Source organism: Melanerpes formicivorus, unplaced genomic scaffold, assembly GCF_026170545.1.
Source record: "Melanerpes formicivorus ecotype bairdi unplaced genomic scaffold, bMelFor1.0.p_v2 SCAF_22, whole genome shotgun sequence".
NCBI classification, from domain to species: Eukaryota; Metazoa; Chordata; class Aves; order Piciformes; family Picidae; genus Melanerpes; species Melanerpes formicivorus.
The window spans coordinates 5,081,127-5,099,002 of record NW_027142374.1 but is presented as its reverse complement, the minus strand read 5'-3'; the positions used below and the strand labels follow the sequence as shown (position 1 = coordinate 5,099,002).

Below are 17,876 nucleotides of genomic sequence, written 5' to 3'. Positions count from 1 at the left end.
ACTGAACACATTCAATGTTCTCTGTGCTCTGACCACTTCATAAACTAAATCACATTGGACACACCAAACCTTAGATCTTTAAGAGGCTGCAAACTCCACTAACTCATAGCTCCTTGCTGAGCACACTTCACCCAGACAGATGGGACCATGGAACAGCATCAGAGAGTTATGAGGCTCTGAGACAGGCCATCAGGGTCTGCCAGCATGGACTGAATTGCTTTTCCTCCTTGAATGAGCAAGCCGATTTTATTTATTTATTTTTAGCAATGCTGCACAGGCAGAGCTCTTCACAACTTGCAAAAAAACACCCAAAACCAGCTACAAAAGCCTGGCTTCACAGAAGAAAGCAATGGAAGAGTTTCTTCACCCCCTCTGCTTTGCCCTAGTGAGGCCACAGCTGGCCTACTAGATCCAGCTCTGGGCTTCCCAGTTCAAGAGAGACAAGGAATTACTGGAGAGTCCTGTGGAGGCTGCAAAGATGCTGAGTGGCCTGGAGACTCTCTGTGAGGAGGAAAGGCTTAGAGACCTGGGGCTGTTGAGCATGGAGAAGAGCAGCCCCAGAGGGGATCTTATCCATGCTCAGCAAGAGCTGAAGGGTGGGAGACAAGAGAGGATGGGGCCAGACTCTTCTCAGTGGTGCCCAGGGACAGGACAAGGGGCAAGAGGCACAAACTGGAACACTATTATCTCCACCTAAGCAATGGAATAAACTATATAAAGATTTCAGAGCACTAAGTAGAGCAGTGCAATAGGTTTAGACATAGAACAAAGCCCCCAGAAATATGCAGATGGGACCTACCCTGCCAGCAGAAGTACTGAAGGTTTAAAATGAGGGAAGGGAGATCCAAAGAGGATGTGTTTTCCTGGCAGCCCTCCACATGTATGGATAAACCCCTCGGAACCAGCACACTGCTATTTAAACTAATTAAGCAGCAGGAAAGCCACGGGACTCTGCTTTTCCATCAGCCTGTTCACATGGACAGGACTGAAAACTGCTGATTACACCCAGCTCACGTAGCTGAATGCAGCAATCCCCCATCCCCACCACACCCCCTGCCTCCCCCAGGTAGCAAAGCCAGAGAGAAACAGTGCAGGACACATTTCAAACAGGGAAAAGAAGAAAAAAAAATAACCCCAGTCAACAAAATGCTCATTCAGCATTATGCCAGGAGCTAAAAATAGAAAGCAGGAGAGCTGGTGCTGAATATCAAGCAGCATTCCCTGTTCGATGCAGCACAGTTAGAGCAAGAGAGAACCCAAATCAACTTTCCCTTTGCTCTCTTCTTTTGGTTGTCTGCACTTCCCATCCCTCATCAACATGCCCGCAGGGAATTAGCCCCGGGGAGCTGTGGACTTGCAGATCCACCATCATTGCAGTGTCAGCCCCCCACTAGCCTCTGAAAATAGCTCAGGTCTTGGAGAGAAGCAAGGACAGGCTGGGATGGTGCCTTTCTTGTGAATATTCAGCACCTTTGCGCAGCAGTCTGCCTATTATTAGTATGGGGGCTGTCAAAGATGCTGGCTCCCTTGCAAAGTTTCCATTCCAGCTAATTAGGGGCTTCCTCCAGCATAGAAATTTGGGCTTGAGAACCTTGTATACACAGGACAGGAAGTGGGGAAAGCAGCAGAGAAAAGCAAGGTTTGCAGTTCTCTGCTAAGTGAGAGGCTTAAAATTAAATCTCTAGTCACAGGTAAGGTGGAAGGAACCAACACACACATGCCTCCACACCTGGAGAGGATGGTTCTGATGTTAGGGAGCACTGGAATACATCCCCACAGCAGAGCTGAGATGAGTTAGACCAGACACCTGAGAAGATGCAACAAGTCCCTTCATAAAGAGCAGCAGAGGCCAGTGGTTTGAGTCAGAATGAAACCAGTCCAGGATGTGAATGTTCCCTTCTGCTTCTGCCATCCAGACCATACAACACCTCTCAGATCAGAACTCATTTCTCCCCTTGTCCATCGCCCCAGGGATCAGGATGTGCCTGAGGGTAAATCACGGAGGCATGATAGATGCTGAGGGCACTTTCAGGTTACTCTTTGGCATTTCAGCTGCCTGCAGCTTGGGGCACCTTGTGGTCCTTTGCAAGTTGGTCCTGATGACCATGCCAAGCTGCTCCCATAAAAGCAAAGGCTCTAAGTGACCCAAGTCCTAAACCAAAAGGCTTTGCACATAAACTGTTTCAGTTCAGTTTTCTTCAGGCTGAAAACTATACTCCTGAAAAACAAATAGTGGAAGCTTTTAAAAGTCATCTAAATTTGGCCCTATTCACTTTTATCCTGCTTCAAATTTACAGGACAAAGAGATCAATCACTACACATCTCTACAGGTACTATCTCCTCCAATGCTTCAGTTCCTTATTCAAACTAACAAACATTGCCTATTCCAGAAAACATTTCTGAAGGCTGTGCCCAGCCTTGCAGACACTTGCTAGGACAGTTTGGGCATGGCTGAGAGGAGCAGGAAGAAAAATACAGGTTTGTGCACAGAATTATAAAGCTGTTTTGCAACAGAAAGAATTCTGAGACCACTGAGTCCAACCATTCTCTAACTCTGCCAGCTCTGGTGCTAAATCAGCACCACACCTCTGCAATCTTTAAACATCTCCAGGGATGGTGTCTCAGGCACTTCCCCAGGCAGGCAGTTCCAGTGTTTGAGAACCCTTTCAGCACTACCTGACTCCAATCTCCTTTCACAGAGTTGCAGAGACCCAGAAGGTCTCTCCTCAGCCTTCTTTCCCCCAGGCTGAACAACCCCAGTTCCCTCAGCTGCTCCTCACTAGACTTGTGCTTTAGATCCTTCATCAATTTCATTGTCCTTCTCCAGACCTGCTCCAGCATCTTGATGTCCTTCTTAGAGTGAGGGCCCAAAAAACTTGAACAGAGTACTCAAGGTGTGGCCTCAGCAGTGCTGAGTACAAGGGGAAGTACAGTGCATCACATGCACTCCTAAGATGAAGATGAGATAGCACACAGGTACAGACACTTGCCCTTCTCTCCTTTCTTCCTATCAACACTTACTGCTGCCACTGCATTTTGCCATCCCTGATGTCTGGAGACAACGATTAAGATGCATCCAGCTGCAAAATTATGGACACTGCTACCAGATGTGACAAACAGTGGTCTTGAGAAAGGGGATCCTTTCTCCTTGGGCTTAGGATGAGGTATCAGTGCAGACTACTGGGTCAGCAGGTAGTTAAGAGATGCCATTTCTAAGTCACTCTATCCAAAAGGAAGGGAAATGTTTCTGTCAAAAACCTGGATATGTCACAAAGCATAAGCAGCCTCCAAGGGTTCACAAGGTTCTCATCCAGTTTTTTGCATGACATGTAGTGACACCAATGCTCTTTCTGCACAACCACCCCCATTTCCCAAGGGTCAAAAAGGCACCAACACCACTAAGACAAGCCTGATGCTTTCTCAGTCCACTCTTGCTCTCTTATAGAACACACTGGGTTGGAAGGGAGCCTCAAAGGTCATCTTGTATAACCCCCCTGCAGACAAGCAGGGACATCTACTAGATCAGATTGCTCAGGGCCCCATCAAGTTTGACCTTGAATGTCTCCAGGGATGGGACCTCAACCATATCTCTGGGCAACTCTCCACCATTCTCATTCAAGATGGAATTCAGGCACAACTGCAGAAGTCTGACCTCTGGTTTGGGAGTATAAATCCCTCCTTTCCATGCTAGCTCTGCCACCTGACTGGTGTCAGCTGTCAGTGAACAAGAGATAGCCAAGCCCACAAATCTTACCTCAAATTTATAAATCTTGCCAAAGGAGAATTGTCCTTCTGGCAGAGAAGTGATTTACAGACCTGTAGATCTTCACCCAGCTTGGAGCACAGGCAAGAGATGAACTTTCCAGCACTGCCGTTGCAAGCCACATTCATATAACCTCCTCTTGCAGCATTTAACATGATCCCTCTGACTTGTAAAGCCCAGCAGAGGTGTCACACCTGCCTCTTGGATGTAATTAAGGCTAAGCAATAAAGCTGCCCAATAGCAGCTCTGTAAAAGTCTCTGAAGGCTTCTCCATAAGCACCCAAACCCAATTCTCTGTCCCAGTGAAGCACAGGTCTTGACATATGTATCTGAGCCAAACATCATGCACAGATCTCTGCACTCATGAGAACCTCATGTCCCTTTCCAGTTCTACATCCTTCCTAGGTTATCACCACTGGAGAAACAGATGTTTCTTCCCTAACCCTTCCCAAACTTGAGCAATGTTTTTGGTTTGCTGAAGCTTCTAGCTCAACTGGATTTGGATTGTTTTCTCTTCCAACAGCTTGGATGTTCAGCACTACCAAACAGCCTTCCTGAGCTGGGAGAAGCAGTTTGTGTGTGAAGCAAGATAAAGGCCAAAGGGAAGGAAGAGAAAAGGAAGGCTAAACTCCTTATCCATCCTCTGGCTTCTGTTTCAGCCCACAAAAAATGAGGACAGAAAACAGAAGTGATGCAAGATAGCACTACAGAAAGTTACAAGTGACTGAAACAACCCTGGTCCATCCCCACACATGTCCCCTGGAAGCCAACACAACACCCAGCACAGGCAGGCTGGAGAAGACAGTCTCTATCACTGCCAACTCACTGCTTCTACAATGGAGAGACAGAGTCCAGATCCTCCCTGGTAATCCCAGTTCAGGAAGGCAGTTTATCAGGCATCACAGGGAAAATGAATACAATAAAGGATTGGTAAAGGAGGACAGTAACAGGAAGGAAAAGAACCAAAGACACAACCACAGAAGGTCAGTGCCCCCCTGTTGATTCCAGCAGAGAAATTCCTGGCTCCCAGATTATCCCTTGTTTATCTGCTCCAGAAGAGCAACAGGAGCTAAACCCCTTCTGCCCTAGTCACTAGAAAATTCTCCTTGCGTCACGTTAGTTGCCAGGTTGAAAGTTTTCTGGGTCTTGGACAACTCAGAGTCTTAAAATTGTTGGTATCAGTGAAATCAGATTCACAAAACAAGACCATGGAACAACCAAGGTCTCCAGACTCCAAATGCTCTTGCACAGCAGAGATGAAAAGCAACCCTCCACACAAGCAGGGAAATATATCAGACAAGTGGTACCACTTTTGCCATCTTCTCTTCATTTTTCCCAGAGAAAGCCACAAAGATATCCACAGGCTGAGGACAGCTTTCACTTCCCCCTCTAGAAGCATCACTTACAGAAAACTCACAGTAAAGTGTGCCTATATTTGCAAAACACTTTGGGAAAACATCAGTGAGATGAATTTGTCACTGGCAACAGCACCCAATCCCACATAGTTAAAAAAGGGAAGGAGAATTAAACTTAAATCATCAATTTTACAGGCAGTCTCAAACTTCACAGCTCCCTCCAACTGCAAAGAACATTGAGCCAAAGAAACAAGAGGCCCAACACCTCTGTTAAACCATAAAGCTTCTGGAATACATGGAAGGGAAAATAATCCTGGGTGGGGGGATAAAGGGTAACACATTTACTTTACTGCCACAACATAACTCTTTAACAGTAATTTTCCAAAAGCCCATCTCTGGTTGAAGAAACCACAGATCGAGGAAGCTGTTAGCAAAGCACACTGTTAGCTTCTGAGGCTCAACATGCAGAGGCATATTCCCCAACAACTCCTTACCCTACTGATCTGTAGCTTCTCAGCTCCAGGCTTGAAGAGGTTCCATCGACGGCCACCGTTGCGGCAGTTCCCGCGCACCTTCAGGGTCTTTGAAGCCTGCTCGTTCTCAGCTGCCAGGAGAAAATCCACAGGAACAGAAAAGAAACAAAACACAGAGGAATGACAAAAGATAAATGCTGTGCTTTAGCTCAGGCTGGGGGCGGAGGCTGTTCTTTGAAATGAAAGAAACAAAATTGTTTGCAAGAGACTCATTCAACCTCCTCTGTAGAGAAAGGCAGCAGAAAGTATATTTAGAAGCTTTATTCGGGGCTCTTCTTGGGATACAAGAGAAGCAGCGGGGCTTGGATACTACAGAAACAAGGGCACAAACTAAAAGCCAAGAGCCAAATTCAGAGGTGGTACAAGAAGGGGGGTCAGACAGGCTGGGTGTGAAGCCCAAATGCTCTCCCAGGAGCAGCAGCCAGCAGGAACCAGCACTCCGAGTGCAATAGCTCCCTGGGTCAGAGCTGCTACCAGCACCTCAGCAGCTTGGCCCTGCGGAAATGCCAGCTTCACAGTCGCTGGGCTCCACAGGAAAAGAAACAGCTCCTTGAATTCAGGCAGAAAATAAAACCTGGGAAAGTCCATGAAAACGGTTTGCAAAGAATCTGGGCTACTTCTCAGCCTTTCAGACCAGTCCCTCACAGATGTAATTCTGCTTGAAGCAAGCTACAGCATTTGCACCAAAGCTCAGCCTGGCCTTACAGATGGTGCAGAGCCCAGCACAGAACAGCTTGTGAAGAAGAGGCAAATGGAGGAAGAGGACTAGCTGGCAATTCACCTTTCAAAAATCAAGCTCTGCTTTGCTAATCAACTCAAATTCTCACCTCTTCATATTAGCCCTCTATTTTGGGGGGGCAAGGATGCCGTTCTGTATGAGGGCAAGGTGCTTCCCCTGCCAGATTTGGCAAGGTCAGATTGTCATCCCTTCCTCCATCAAACTCCTCACATCCCCTAGCCTGGAGTTACAGCCCCTGGGAGGAAGGAAAAGAGCTGAGCACCACTCATGCCCCCACAGCAGCTGCCAGTGCAGGCTCCTCTCAGCAGATGCACGTGGTCGAGCAGCACACATGTATGTGTCTGTGTGTACACACACACACCCACGGGTGTTCCCAGCCCCTGAAGGCTGGCTCATGGAGAAAGGCAGCCATAGAAAACAGCCAGACTCTGCATTTCATCCCTCAAAGAGGCACAACACTGATTTTCTTTTACCTGAGGTCCTTTTAACCCCAGCAAAGGTTGTGTCACTGCAGAGGGACATATTAGTATCTGAAATGGACTTACAGGAAGGCTGGGGAAGGATTTAGAAGGGATTGTAGTGATAGGATAAGAGGCAATGGTTTGAAACTGGAACAGGGTAGATTTAGGTTGGACATAAGGAGGAAGTTCTTCACAGTGAGAGTGGTGAGATACTGGAACAGGTTTGCCCAGGGATGTGGTTAAGGCCCCATCCTCAAAAACATTCAAAATCAGATTTGATGTGGCCCTGGGCAGCCAGACCCAGCTGGAGATATCCCTGCTTACTGCACAGGGCTTAGACAAGACAACCTTTAAGGGTCCCTTCCAGCCTGATGCAAACTGTGAATCTGAAACCAGATAACAAAGGGTGAATAGTTGCAGGCTTTAGGAGAGTGGCAATCCTCACCTCCCACTCCTGAGCTTCAGGTCACCTTTACCTTGCAGCAGCCAAACCCACGGGGAGCTCCGTGCTCCCTGCCCCTGCATCAAATCGCTGGGGCCTCTGCCGTGCCCTGAGAGCACAGCACCAGAGAGTTGGGAGCCTGCTGCAGCCCTGGCATGGCTGGGTGGGCAGCGATCCCGGATCTCTCCCAGCGTTGCTGGGAGAGACTGCAGCGAGCCCCACTTCCCCAGCGCTGCTGACGCAGGCGGCCGTGGGTATTTTTAGCCGCACGCGTTTCAGTTTCTAGACTCGGGGAGAAGGGAGCTGCAGCGCCAGCGAGAGGCTGCTACCGGGCTCCAGAGGCAACGTGCCCACGTAGTAGCACTTGGCAGCAACGTGCCAACACAGCGCTGCTCACACTCAGAGCTCTGTATGTGCGCTGCTCCCCCACGTGCTAGGAAGCTCAGCACCCCCACAGAAAATGCAGCAGTTAAAGATGCACTACTATGTCTGTTCCTTCCTTGTTTTTCTGAACCCTGATGTGCTGCCACCATCCATTATCTGCTCATATTATAAAATGATAGAACTGTTGAGGCTGGAAGACACCTCTGAGATCAAGTCCAACTGCTTTCCCAGAGCTCCCAGTCCTACTGCTGCAACCCCAGGCTGCTGCTCCCAGTCCTACTGCTGCAACCCACAGGCTGCTGCTCCCAGTCCTACTGCTGCAACCCACAGGCTGCTGCTCCCAGTCCTACTGCTGCAACCCCAGGCTGCTGCTCCCAGTCCTACTGCTGCAACCCCAGGCTGCTGCTCCCAGTCCTGCTGCTGCAACCCCAGGCTGCTGCTCCCAGTCCTACTGCTGCAACCCACAGGCTGCTGCTCCCAGTCCTACTGCTGCAACCCCAGGCTGCTGCTCCCAGTCCTGCTGCTGCAACCCACAGGCTGCTGCTCCCAGTCCTACTGCTGCAACCCCAGGCTGCTGCTCCCAGTCCTACTGCTGCAACCCACAGGCTGCTGCTCCCAGTCCTACTGCTGCAACCCACAGGCTGCTGCTCCCAGTCCTACTGCTGCAACCCCAGGCTGCTGCTCCCAGTCCTACTGCTGCAACCCCAGGCTGCTGCTCCCAGTCCTACTGCTGCAACCCCAGGCTGCTGCTCCCAGTCCTACTGCTGCAACCCCAGGCTGCTGCTCCCAGTCCTACTGCTGCAACCCCAGGCTGCTGCTCCCAGTCCTACTGCTGCAACCCACAGGCTGCTGCTCCCAGTCCTACTGCTGCAACCCACAGGCTGCTGCTCAGCCACTGCCACTAAACTATGTCCCTCAGAACCACATCTTTTAAATACCACCAGGGTATTTAAACACCACCTCCCTGGGCAGCCTGCTCCAGTGCCTGAGAACCCTTTCTGTGAAGAAATTCTTCCTAATACCCAATCTGAACCTCCTTTGGCTCAACTTGAGGCTACTTCCTCTTGTCCTGTCACTTCTTGCATGTGAGAAGACACCCACCCCCACCTGGCTCCAGTCTCCTTTGAGGTAGATGTAGAGGACAATGAGGTCTCCCCTCAGCCTCCTCATGTTCTGACACACTATTCCCTATAAATTGTTTCCCAGATGACAGGTGTACACATCTGCAGCACCAAAAGCCACAAGCCTGCTGCTTCTAAGTAGCTTGAGAAGAAATGGAGCCACTGATCAGTCTCATCTGACATATCACCATCAGAGAGCACATAAAATGAATCTGCTAGACCCAGAGTAAGCAGAGCTTTTACCCTCCTGTCCTCTCCAGCAATGCCAGCACATGTTGGCACCATTCCCAAACCTACCAGTTGATAAATCACAGGATTCCTGGTGTTAGCTGAGTCTCTTCAGGAAATAATTTCCTGACTCTAATTATCAATCTTTTTAATTAGAGCTTCCAAAAAATGATGTCATGTATTCATCATCAACCTATTCACCTGCCAAAAGCAGACCCTTCCAGCAAACACGTTCTGCAGTGCTTCCTCATTTTGAGCAGGTTAAAGGGAGAAGGCAGCTCATCATCTTTGGCTCATGAGACTCTCTTCTTGACCAGGAAGAGAACCCAAGCATGGGAGAAAAATAAAAAAAGCTCTTGCTCCTTGCTGTGTTTCCAAAGAAACATCAGACCTGAGCTGTGATTGAAATATCAATCACCCTCACCACCTCCAAATAGCAACTACTCACCACAGAGCCTGGTGAGAGGACAGGAAGCCATGAAGGAGCCACTAGAGAAATACTCAGAAGGTCACACGTTCATAGAATGGTTTGGGTTGTAAGGGACATTAGAGATCATCCAGTTCCAGCCCTCCAGCTATAGGCAGGGACACCTTTCACTAGACCAGGTTGCTCATGTCCAATCTGGCCCTGGATGCCCCCAGGGAAGGGGTATCCACATCCTCCCAGGGCAACCTGTTCCAATGTCTCATCACCCTCACTGTAAAGAATTTCTTCCTAATATCAAGTCTAAATCTCCCCTCCTCAAGACTCAATCTATTCCCTCCAGTCCTACCAGTAAAGCCCTTGTAAAAAGTCCCTTCCCAGCTTTCTTGTAGCCCCCCCCCCTTTGGGTATTAGAAGGTTGTTATGTCTCCCCAGAGCCTTCTTTGCTGAACAGCTTTAGAACCTTCTGTGCCTGTTCATCTTCTCATAATCAAATTGTGGGGTCTGTGTTCAAAGACATTAAACAGTCTGATTTCATAACTACACTGTACACAAAAGGAAACTCCTTCACATGTGGCTCTCAGAGCTCCCTCACCTGGCTCCAGGGTTGTACTAAGCATAGATACAAGCCACATTCCTGACTTTTCAACCCATACTGCCCTTTGCTTGAGCTGCAGGACAGGCAGGACCAAAACACAAACCCAGAGGAGAAGAAACAGCCCAAAGCTACTCACCACGTCTCTTGAGCAAGTGCTGCATGCGCCCTCCCACCTGGTCCAGCCCCATGGGGGTGCTCTGGGAGAGGGGCTCGGAGCGACATCTCTCCACGAGGGCTTTGAAGGGTGCTGCTTGTGGGGAGGGTTGAGAAGGATGAGACATCGGCTGGCAAGAGAAGGGGCAGAGAAAAGTTTTACTGATAGGTGTCAAACCTCAGGTAAAGCCATCACAGAACACAACAACATGTAGCGCTGTCACGACATTCCAGCACACCTTTGACCTCCTCACTCAATCTGCACCTGCTTCCATTTTTTGACTGAAAGGTTAAGACTTGCTGGTTCAGGTGTGGGAGAGCCCCAGCTCCCACCACATGAGGCTCAAACCCTGAATACAGCTCTTGGTGCTCAAGTCCAACAACTTCCAGTAGCACTTAACCTCCACGACGCTTCAGAGAGTAACACGTCATGCACAGGGCTCTTTTCTGCACAGCATTTTGTCTGCTCCATGCCACAGTGCCCAAACAATGGGCCAGGCTAGGTCTGGAGGTGGTGACCAAGGTGAACTACACTTCAGATCGTTTGACATATTCATGGAAATGAAGCAGGTCTATGCTAAAGCAGGTGAGTCAGTTTTACAGATCAAGGTCAGACAAAGCCCTGTGACAGCTGGACTGCTCCATGGTGGTGAGGTGGCTCCAAGGTCAAGACAGGAAATCAGGTCCTAGGTTGGTGTTGAGCCCAGCAAAGCCCTGGCCAGACAAAGACACAGCTGTAGGTGACCTGGAGGCCAACACTCCTCGCACATGGCTCAAAGAAGGACCAAGCACACAAGACAAAGCTTACACGGGCTGCCAGGACCATGGTTAAAGTGTGGAAGGCCCAGGGGAAGACTCCTGAGGGTGATTAAGAGCAACTAGGGCATTCAAAGCACAGTGAACATGGACAGCTAGGAGGTCTGCCTCAAGGGGCATTCCTGAACTGAACTAGGAGATGCATCCTTTGGTGGCCTACAGGAAACAGGTTACAACTAGCAGTCACCACTGGTCTTCACAAGCAGTCACGATCAAGAGACATGAGTAAGAAGTGGAAAATGGAACAAGAGGATTTTTCAGAGACTCCTCCATCACTTGAAAGACAGTCATGGAGGAGAGCAAGAAGCTTGCAATGGTGAGGTTTAGGACAGTCCATGTGGGTGCTCACCCAACAGGGTGAAAATAATCTCTGCCCACAGCATTAGGACAAGTTACAAGTTCTTAGAACAAAGTTGGGATACCCATCAAGAACAACTCCTGCAAAACTCAGTCTCCCTGATAAGATGATCAACACAAAAGTGAATTAAATTAGTAACAGGATGTCATTTTCCTCACTCCCAAAAATCTTCACAAAACACTCCCTTCCAGGTATTTCCAGAGGTCACACAAGGTCTTTTTCTATTCCATCACCGGAAGCCTACAGATGGTCTATGGAGGGGACAGGAGGTGAATGAACACAAGAGCACTGCTATTCTTGCTGGGCTGCTGGAGTCATCAGGAGGCTACAGGGAGCCTTCTGAGCAGAGCAAGGACTCTCCATGCGTACATGCACTTGAATCACTTTGCAGTAGGTAACTGCAAAAGAACATCTCAAAGCCAAGTCTTGCATGATTTAGCTGCTAATGAAGAGCTCATATAAACACACTGAGCTTCCTGCAACCCAGTACCTGTAAAATCAAGTCTCTGTGTAAGCACAGCTGCTTTTCTTTGCACATACCTCCCTATCCACCTACATACCATCCTATCTACATCTTCTCCTGATGGCTTCTGGTATGACTGGGGAGATGTACACAGCTGCTTGCAGGTGGCCTCACCTCACTCCACAACAACTCCACCAAGAACATCAGCTTCAGATCATTCTTTAGCATTCTGTATTACCCTTAGGAATTTTTCTAGCTTTTTTCCCAAAATATTGAGGTCTAGCTTGTTGTGGGACATGAAATAGGGAATGCTGCTGTATAAACAAACCCAGAGAGAGGCTGGAGCAAGGTGGGGGCTGGCCATTTATCTCGATGAACAAGCAATAGGGTAAAAAGGAAACAGTCTCAAGTTGCACCAGAGGAGGTTTAGGATGGACAGGAACAATTTCTTCCCAAAAAGGGTTGTCAAGGCCTAGACCAAGGTGCCCAGTGCAGTGGTGTAGTTCCCATCTCTGGATGGGTTTCAGAGCCATGGAGATGTGATGCTGAGGGACATGGTACAGGCATCTTCTCAATGCTGATCAGGAGCTAAAGGGTGGGGGGAAAGACAGTGAGGCCAGGTTCTTCTCAGTGGTGTCCAGCAACAGGACAAGGGGCGATGGGCACAAACTGCACATTGTGATCCTGAGCAAGCGGTTGTGGGTGATCCTGCTTTAGCAGGGGGATGGACTGGAAGATCCCCCACAAGTGCCTCCCAACCCCATGCTTCTGGCATTCTGTGACTCACAGAGAGATACTTAGCAGAATGAAAGCTCCTTTTTAGAAATCACGATTCCAACTCCTACCTTTTGTTTCATTCTCCACGACGTGACCCCGTGGAAGTCTCATGTATAATCTTACAGTCAAGAAATCAACAGAAATATCAGTTTACAAAGGTCAGGAGAAGAAAACAGGAGGTGCTCCTCAGTGGGAGGCTTCTAGCTTCAATTAGAGCACACTTGTCGTATTTCCACAGCCCAGCTACTAACTGGGTGCCCCATATGGTTTGGTCTATTTGCCCTCAAGGCTCCAGCAGCCCCAGCTTCCACTGATGGGCCACTGCCTTTATTTACAGATGAAGAAAGAAGCAGACAGGCTATAATTACCCCAAAAGCACAGTGGCATGAATTAAGGCTTCATCTCCCTCTCCCTGCTCCCAGCACCATGTCCAGTGACCCTGTATGCTTCTCTTGACTGGGTAACAGCTGGGAGGAGGTAAAACCCAAAGCAAACCTTTCACTTACAGAAGATTTGGCCACATAATCCCTTCAGCACAAAGGCCAGCAATGCCCAGAGGTCTGCATCCACATCACTACTCAGCACCAAGGATGGCAGGAGGTGGCCTGCTGTGACTTTGAGGCTGGGTAGTAGACGAGCACAAGACCCAGCAAGTATTTTAAGAAGCCATGTGGAAAGCTGAGTTTGGTGCTGTTAGAGACACGTAAAGCTCGTCAGCACTGCAAACTCCACCTGCCTTTCCCTCACAAACCTAAATATATGCTTACCAAAAAAATAAGAACCACCCCACCCCACTCTAGTTAGCACTAAATATAAGCTTTAATTCAAGATTTTGCTAGCACCTCGTGGTTATTAAAAACAGAAAAAGCTGAACAGCTTGGAGATAGGCTGGGGAGGTTTTGTCTCCTCTAAAAATAAGATGATTGTCAGACAGAGCCATATTAAAAGCCATAAATACACAGAATCCTCATTCTGCAACTCAGTGGAAGCTCACTGCAGAGCACAGTGGAAGAGCTCTGTTGGCAGCAGCAGGATTTAGAAAGGAAAGTGCTATTTCTGCATTTGGAAAGACTACAAAGTCTTTTGGAAGCACAACTCCCAGCCGTAGGCTGAGACACAACCCAGTTTACTGCCAATAACCAGGAGATGGAGCAAGCTCTGAAGATCAGCTCTCAGAAATATCCATTTCCCAGTAAGAATCACACAACAGAGTGGGGAAGGAAAAGACAGATCACCTCAGCAGCCCCATTTCTGCAGCTGCTCCCTGAACGTTCTGTAGCAGAGAGAGAACGAAACAGTCTCAAGCTCAGGGTCACTAGGAGAAGTTGTTGCACATCACTGGAAATGTCTCCTCAAACACAGAAAAAGCAAGTTAGATCTTCCCCTTGTGAACAGACTACTGGCAGCTGCTGCACTAGAGTGCAACTCCAAAGCTGTGGGAGGATCTGAGATATGCCCCAGCTATCAGAGAGCAAATCTGCAAACATCCTCTGGCATGTGCAGGCTCAGGCAAATCAGTAATCCTGTGCTTCCAGTCAGACCCACCACACAGGGAGAGGCACTGCTTTTCCCACACACTGTGCACACACTGCACAGAAATCACAGCCCCTCATGACACCACGAAAGCTCTGATCCTGCACCATGAGCATGAACCATTCATGTTCCTGTTCTACAGCATGGAGTGTCTCAAGCACAAGATTCAAGAACAAACTTGATGGATGCTCAGGAAAAACAGCTAGTGAAGCTGGTGAAGGATCTAGAGCACAGGTCTGGTGTGGAGGAGTGGCTGAAAGAACTAGGGTTGTTTACACTGGAGGTTCATGGGAGACCTTCTCACTCTCTACAACTTCATGCAAGGAGGTTGGAGCCAGGTGGGGGTTGGTCTCTTCTGCCAAGGAAGCAGTGACAGAGCAAGAGGAAATGACCTCAAGTTACACCAAAGGAGGTTTAGTTTGGACATGAGGATTAATTTCTTCCCCAAAAGGGTTGTCAAGGCTAGGCAAGTCAAGTCCCCATCCTTGGAGGGGCTTCAAAGCCATGGATATGAGGTGCTGAGGGATTTGGCTTAGTGGGACCTGGCTGTGTTCTGTTCATGGTTGGACTCGACCTTAGAGGTCTTTCCCAAACTGATCCTATGATCTGCAACCACTTGCTGTGATAACAGAGTTTGATCCTACAGACGCTGACACAGCTCTGAACCCTGGGAAACCTGGGGCATCTTTGGAGCCTGGCACCTCATCTTACAGGACAAACACCCTTTGCCAAAGCTGACAAACCTGTGGAAATCATTTTCACACTTCTGGCAATCATAATTCCCCCAGAAAACAGCATCACAAACCCAAGTGGTGCCGACATGCAGCCACAACAGCCAGCAGCAAGCTGGAGGTAAAAAAAGATGTGGTTTTCTCTTCCAAACTCTCATTTCATAAGAAAGCCAGCAGAGGGCATAGAAAGCCCACAGTGAAAATTCTCGGCTCCACACTGCAAGAGTGACACAAACCAAACTGCTCTGCAGTGCTCCAGAGATGAGCAAGAAGGAACTCTCTGCTCCCAGTAACCAAGTTTCTGGGTCCTCAGTCATCTAAACTAATGTCTTAAATAGGCAGTGAGATGGATATTTTGCAACCTTCCCTCATCTCATTCCCAAAGGAGGTATCAAATCCCCCAACAACCCTGTCCAAGGCACAAGGGGTGGTTTGAAACCACAATGGAAATGCCATAACCACAAAGTAGTTAATGTAGTAACAAAGCTTCCTTCCACCTAAGCATCATCACAAGCTACAAGAAGTGGTCAAAAACAACTTCTGGGGCTGTGCCTGACTCCCAGCAGCAGCATTCTTCCTGTTAGGATGCTGTGGGGTTAGAAGAGGCAGGATGAAGATAATTCACTACAGTGGGAACATGAAAAATGGAAACTTCTATCATTTCTGAGGGTCTTAAACTATCCAAAATTTAGTAAAACCTCCATGGCATCTCTCAGTTCATTTCTCCTGTCACAGAATCCCAGCATGGTGAGGCCTGAAAGGGACTTCTGGAGAGGAAGGGACTTCATATAGTCCAACCCCCATCACTAAAGCAGCAGCATCCACAACAGGTTGCCCAGGATTACAATGTCCAGGAGGGTTTGGAAGCTCTCCAGAGAAGATGACTCCACAACCTCTCTGGGCAGCCTGCCCCAGGGCTCCAGCACCCTCACAGCAAACAAGTTTCTCCTCCTGCAGATAGAACCTCTTGGTTTCCAGTTAGTGGTGCTCAGTGGCAGGACAAGAGGCACAAAGAAGAGTCTGGCCCCATCCTCTTGTTCTTGCTGAGCATTGATCAGATCCCCTCTCAGGCTGCTCTTCTCCAGGCTCAACAGCCCCAGGTCTCTCAGCCTTTCCTCCTCACAGAGATGTTCCAATTCCATATTTGACAGACACCCATCTCTCAAATTAAGGAAGGCACTTTCACTCCCTATTTGCAGCTGTGTGAGTGGTGAATGAGTCATTCATTTCCCACTGACAATCTATTTTGACCTTTAACATTCTATCAGTTCTTCCGAGTGTTTCTATCTCCAGTGTTTCAGAAGTTTCCAGAACAAATGAGAATCTGGGATGGGGTCTGAAAGCAACTAGGCAGAAGCACAGCTTGAGAAGTGGTTTTCAACCTTTCTACAGCTGCACTTCCCATTAAATGCTGCTGCAAGGCTCTTTCCTTTAGAACATTAGGACCAAATCCTTCTGAGCTATTACTTGTCCATAACTTCACTCAGTTCCTTCCCAAATATTAAAAGGCAGTACTAGGAAAGCACAAAACAGGGGCTCTAATTGCAGGAGAGCAGAGCCAAACTGATTTGCTGTGCTGCCAGGACCGTTGTACAAATCCCCTAATTCCCACTCCAGCTTGCTCTGGGCTACACCAGCCTCAATCTTCTAAACCATCTCCCAAGAGGTTTGGGCAGGAGCCTCAACGAGAACCAGTACTTTGTGCTTTTCATAGAATCATTTTGGTTGGAAATGACCTTTAAAATCAAGTCCAACCATTCTCTAACTCTACCAAGTCTGGTGCTAAATCATGTCCCTCAGCACCATGTTTCTGCCTCTTTTAAAGACTTTCAGGCATGGGGATTCAGTCACCTCCCTGAGGACCTTTTCAGTGAAAATGTCTTCTAATACCCAACCTAAACTTCTACTAGGGCAACTAGAGACCATTTCCTCTCATCCTGTCCCTTTTTCCTTGGAAAAGACCAACTCCCACATCTGTCTCCAACCTCCTTTCAGGGAGTTGTGGAGAGCCCATAGCCTCCTTTTCTCCAGGCTGAACAACCCCAGTTCCCTCAACTGCTCCCCACAAAACCTGATCTCCAGACCCTCTGTCAGCTTCACTGTCATCCTCTGGACCCTCTGCAGCATCTCAATATCTTTCCTGTAGTATTTGCTTGAGCTCTCTCTTTGCACAGCCAACATACTTAAAGCTGCCACAGTGCCTGCTCACAGCAGCTGACCAAGCCAAGCCACCATGTCCCAGCAGCACCTTCTGCCTACTTGCAGTTGAGTGTCTCACTTGAAATACAAATCCTGTGACTAACACAGAGCAGCCCAGAGTGGAGACAGGAGGGCAAACAACTGTCCTGGGGAACAGGTGCCAACAAAGAGCTGGATGAAGCCCTAAAACAATAAGAGGCTGGAGTGTGGTGCTACTGTGGCGTTCAAGTTACTCCTCTTGCGTGTTTATTTTTGGTAGAACATTTGCAAGGGCTGCTCCCTGGTGAGACAGACAAGCAAATCCAACTCAAGCCATTCTACGTCCCTGTCACTGCAGGGGGTTGGACTAGATGACCTTTAAAGCTCCCTTCCAAACCAAACCAATCTATGATTCTATGAAATCCCTCAGGTATCTCAGGACCTCTGTCTCTAGAGCTGCTGGCAGGCTCTCTAGTTCCGTTTCTGTCCAAGACTACCAAACTGGTCTGGGTTTGACACAGCCACCAAGATCACTGTGCACCTCTGAATCTCTAGTCTGAGTTGTGGGGTGCAGGAGGTGTTCACAAAGCAGGGCTGAGTGCTCTCCTTCCCTCACCACCACTGCTTGTGCCTTCTGAGGGAGCAGGCCTTGCGTGAAGCCGGAAGCCACAGCAGCCCAGAGGTCATTCTGCTATCGCCGTGCTCAACGGGAACTCGGGGGAGGTTTCCTGTCCAGTTATCTCAAGCACCATGCTTAAGTTTCTTGGGAGTGTGTGTGTATGCTATACCAGCTCAGCTGGGGCTTATGGCCTCTCCTGG

At 48.6% G+C, this 17,876-nt stretch overlaps 1 protein-coding gene across 2 annotated transcripts in view; it reads right to left on the bottom strand.

The window, feature by feature from the left end:
- Positions 1 to 17,876, bottom strand: part of ARHGEF9 (Cdc42 guanine nucleotide exchange factor 9) — a 239,128-nt gene that overhangs the window by 188,383 nt on the left and 32,869 nt on the right. For both annotated transcript variants that reach the window (XM_068151950.1, XM_068151951.1), the window contains exons 3-4: positions 10,185 to 10,332; positions 5,613 to 5,722 (exon numbers count right to left, since the gene is read on the bottom strand). In XM_068151950.1, the coding sequence (XP_068008051.1) occupies positions 5,613 to 5,722; positions 10,185 to 10,332 (258 nt within the window). The remainder of the gene's footprint in view (positions 1 to 5,612; positions 5,723 to 10,184; positions 10,333 to 17,876) is intronic.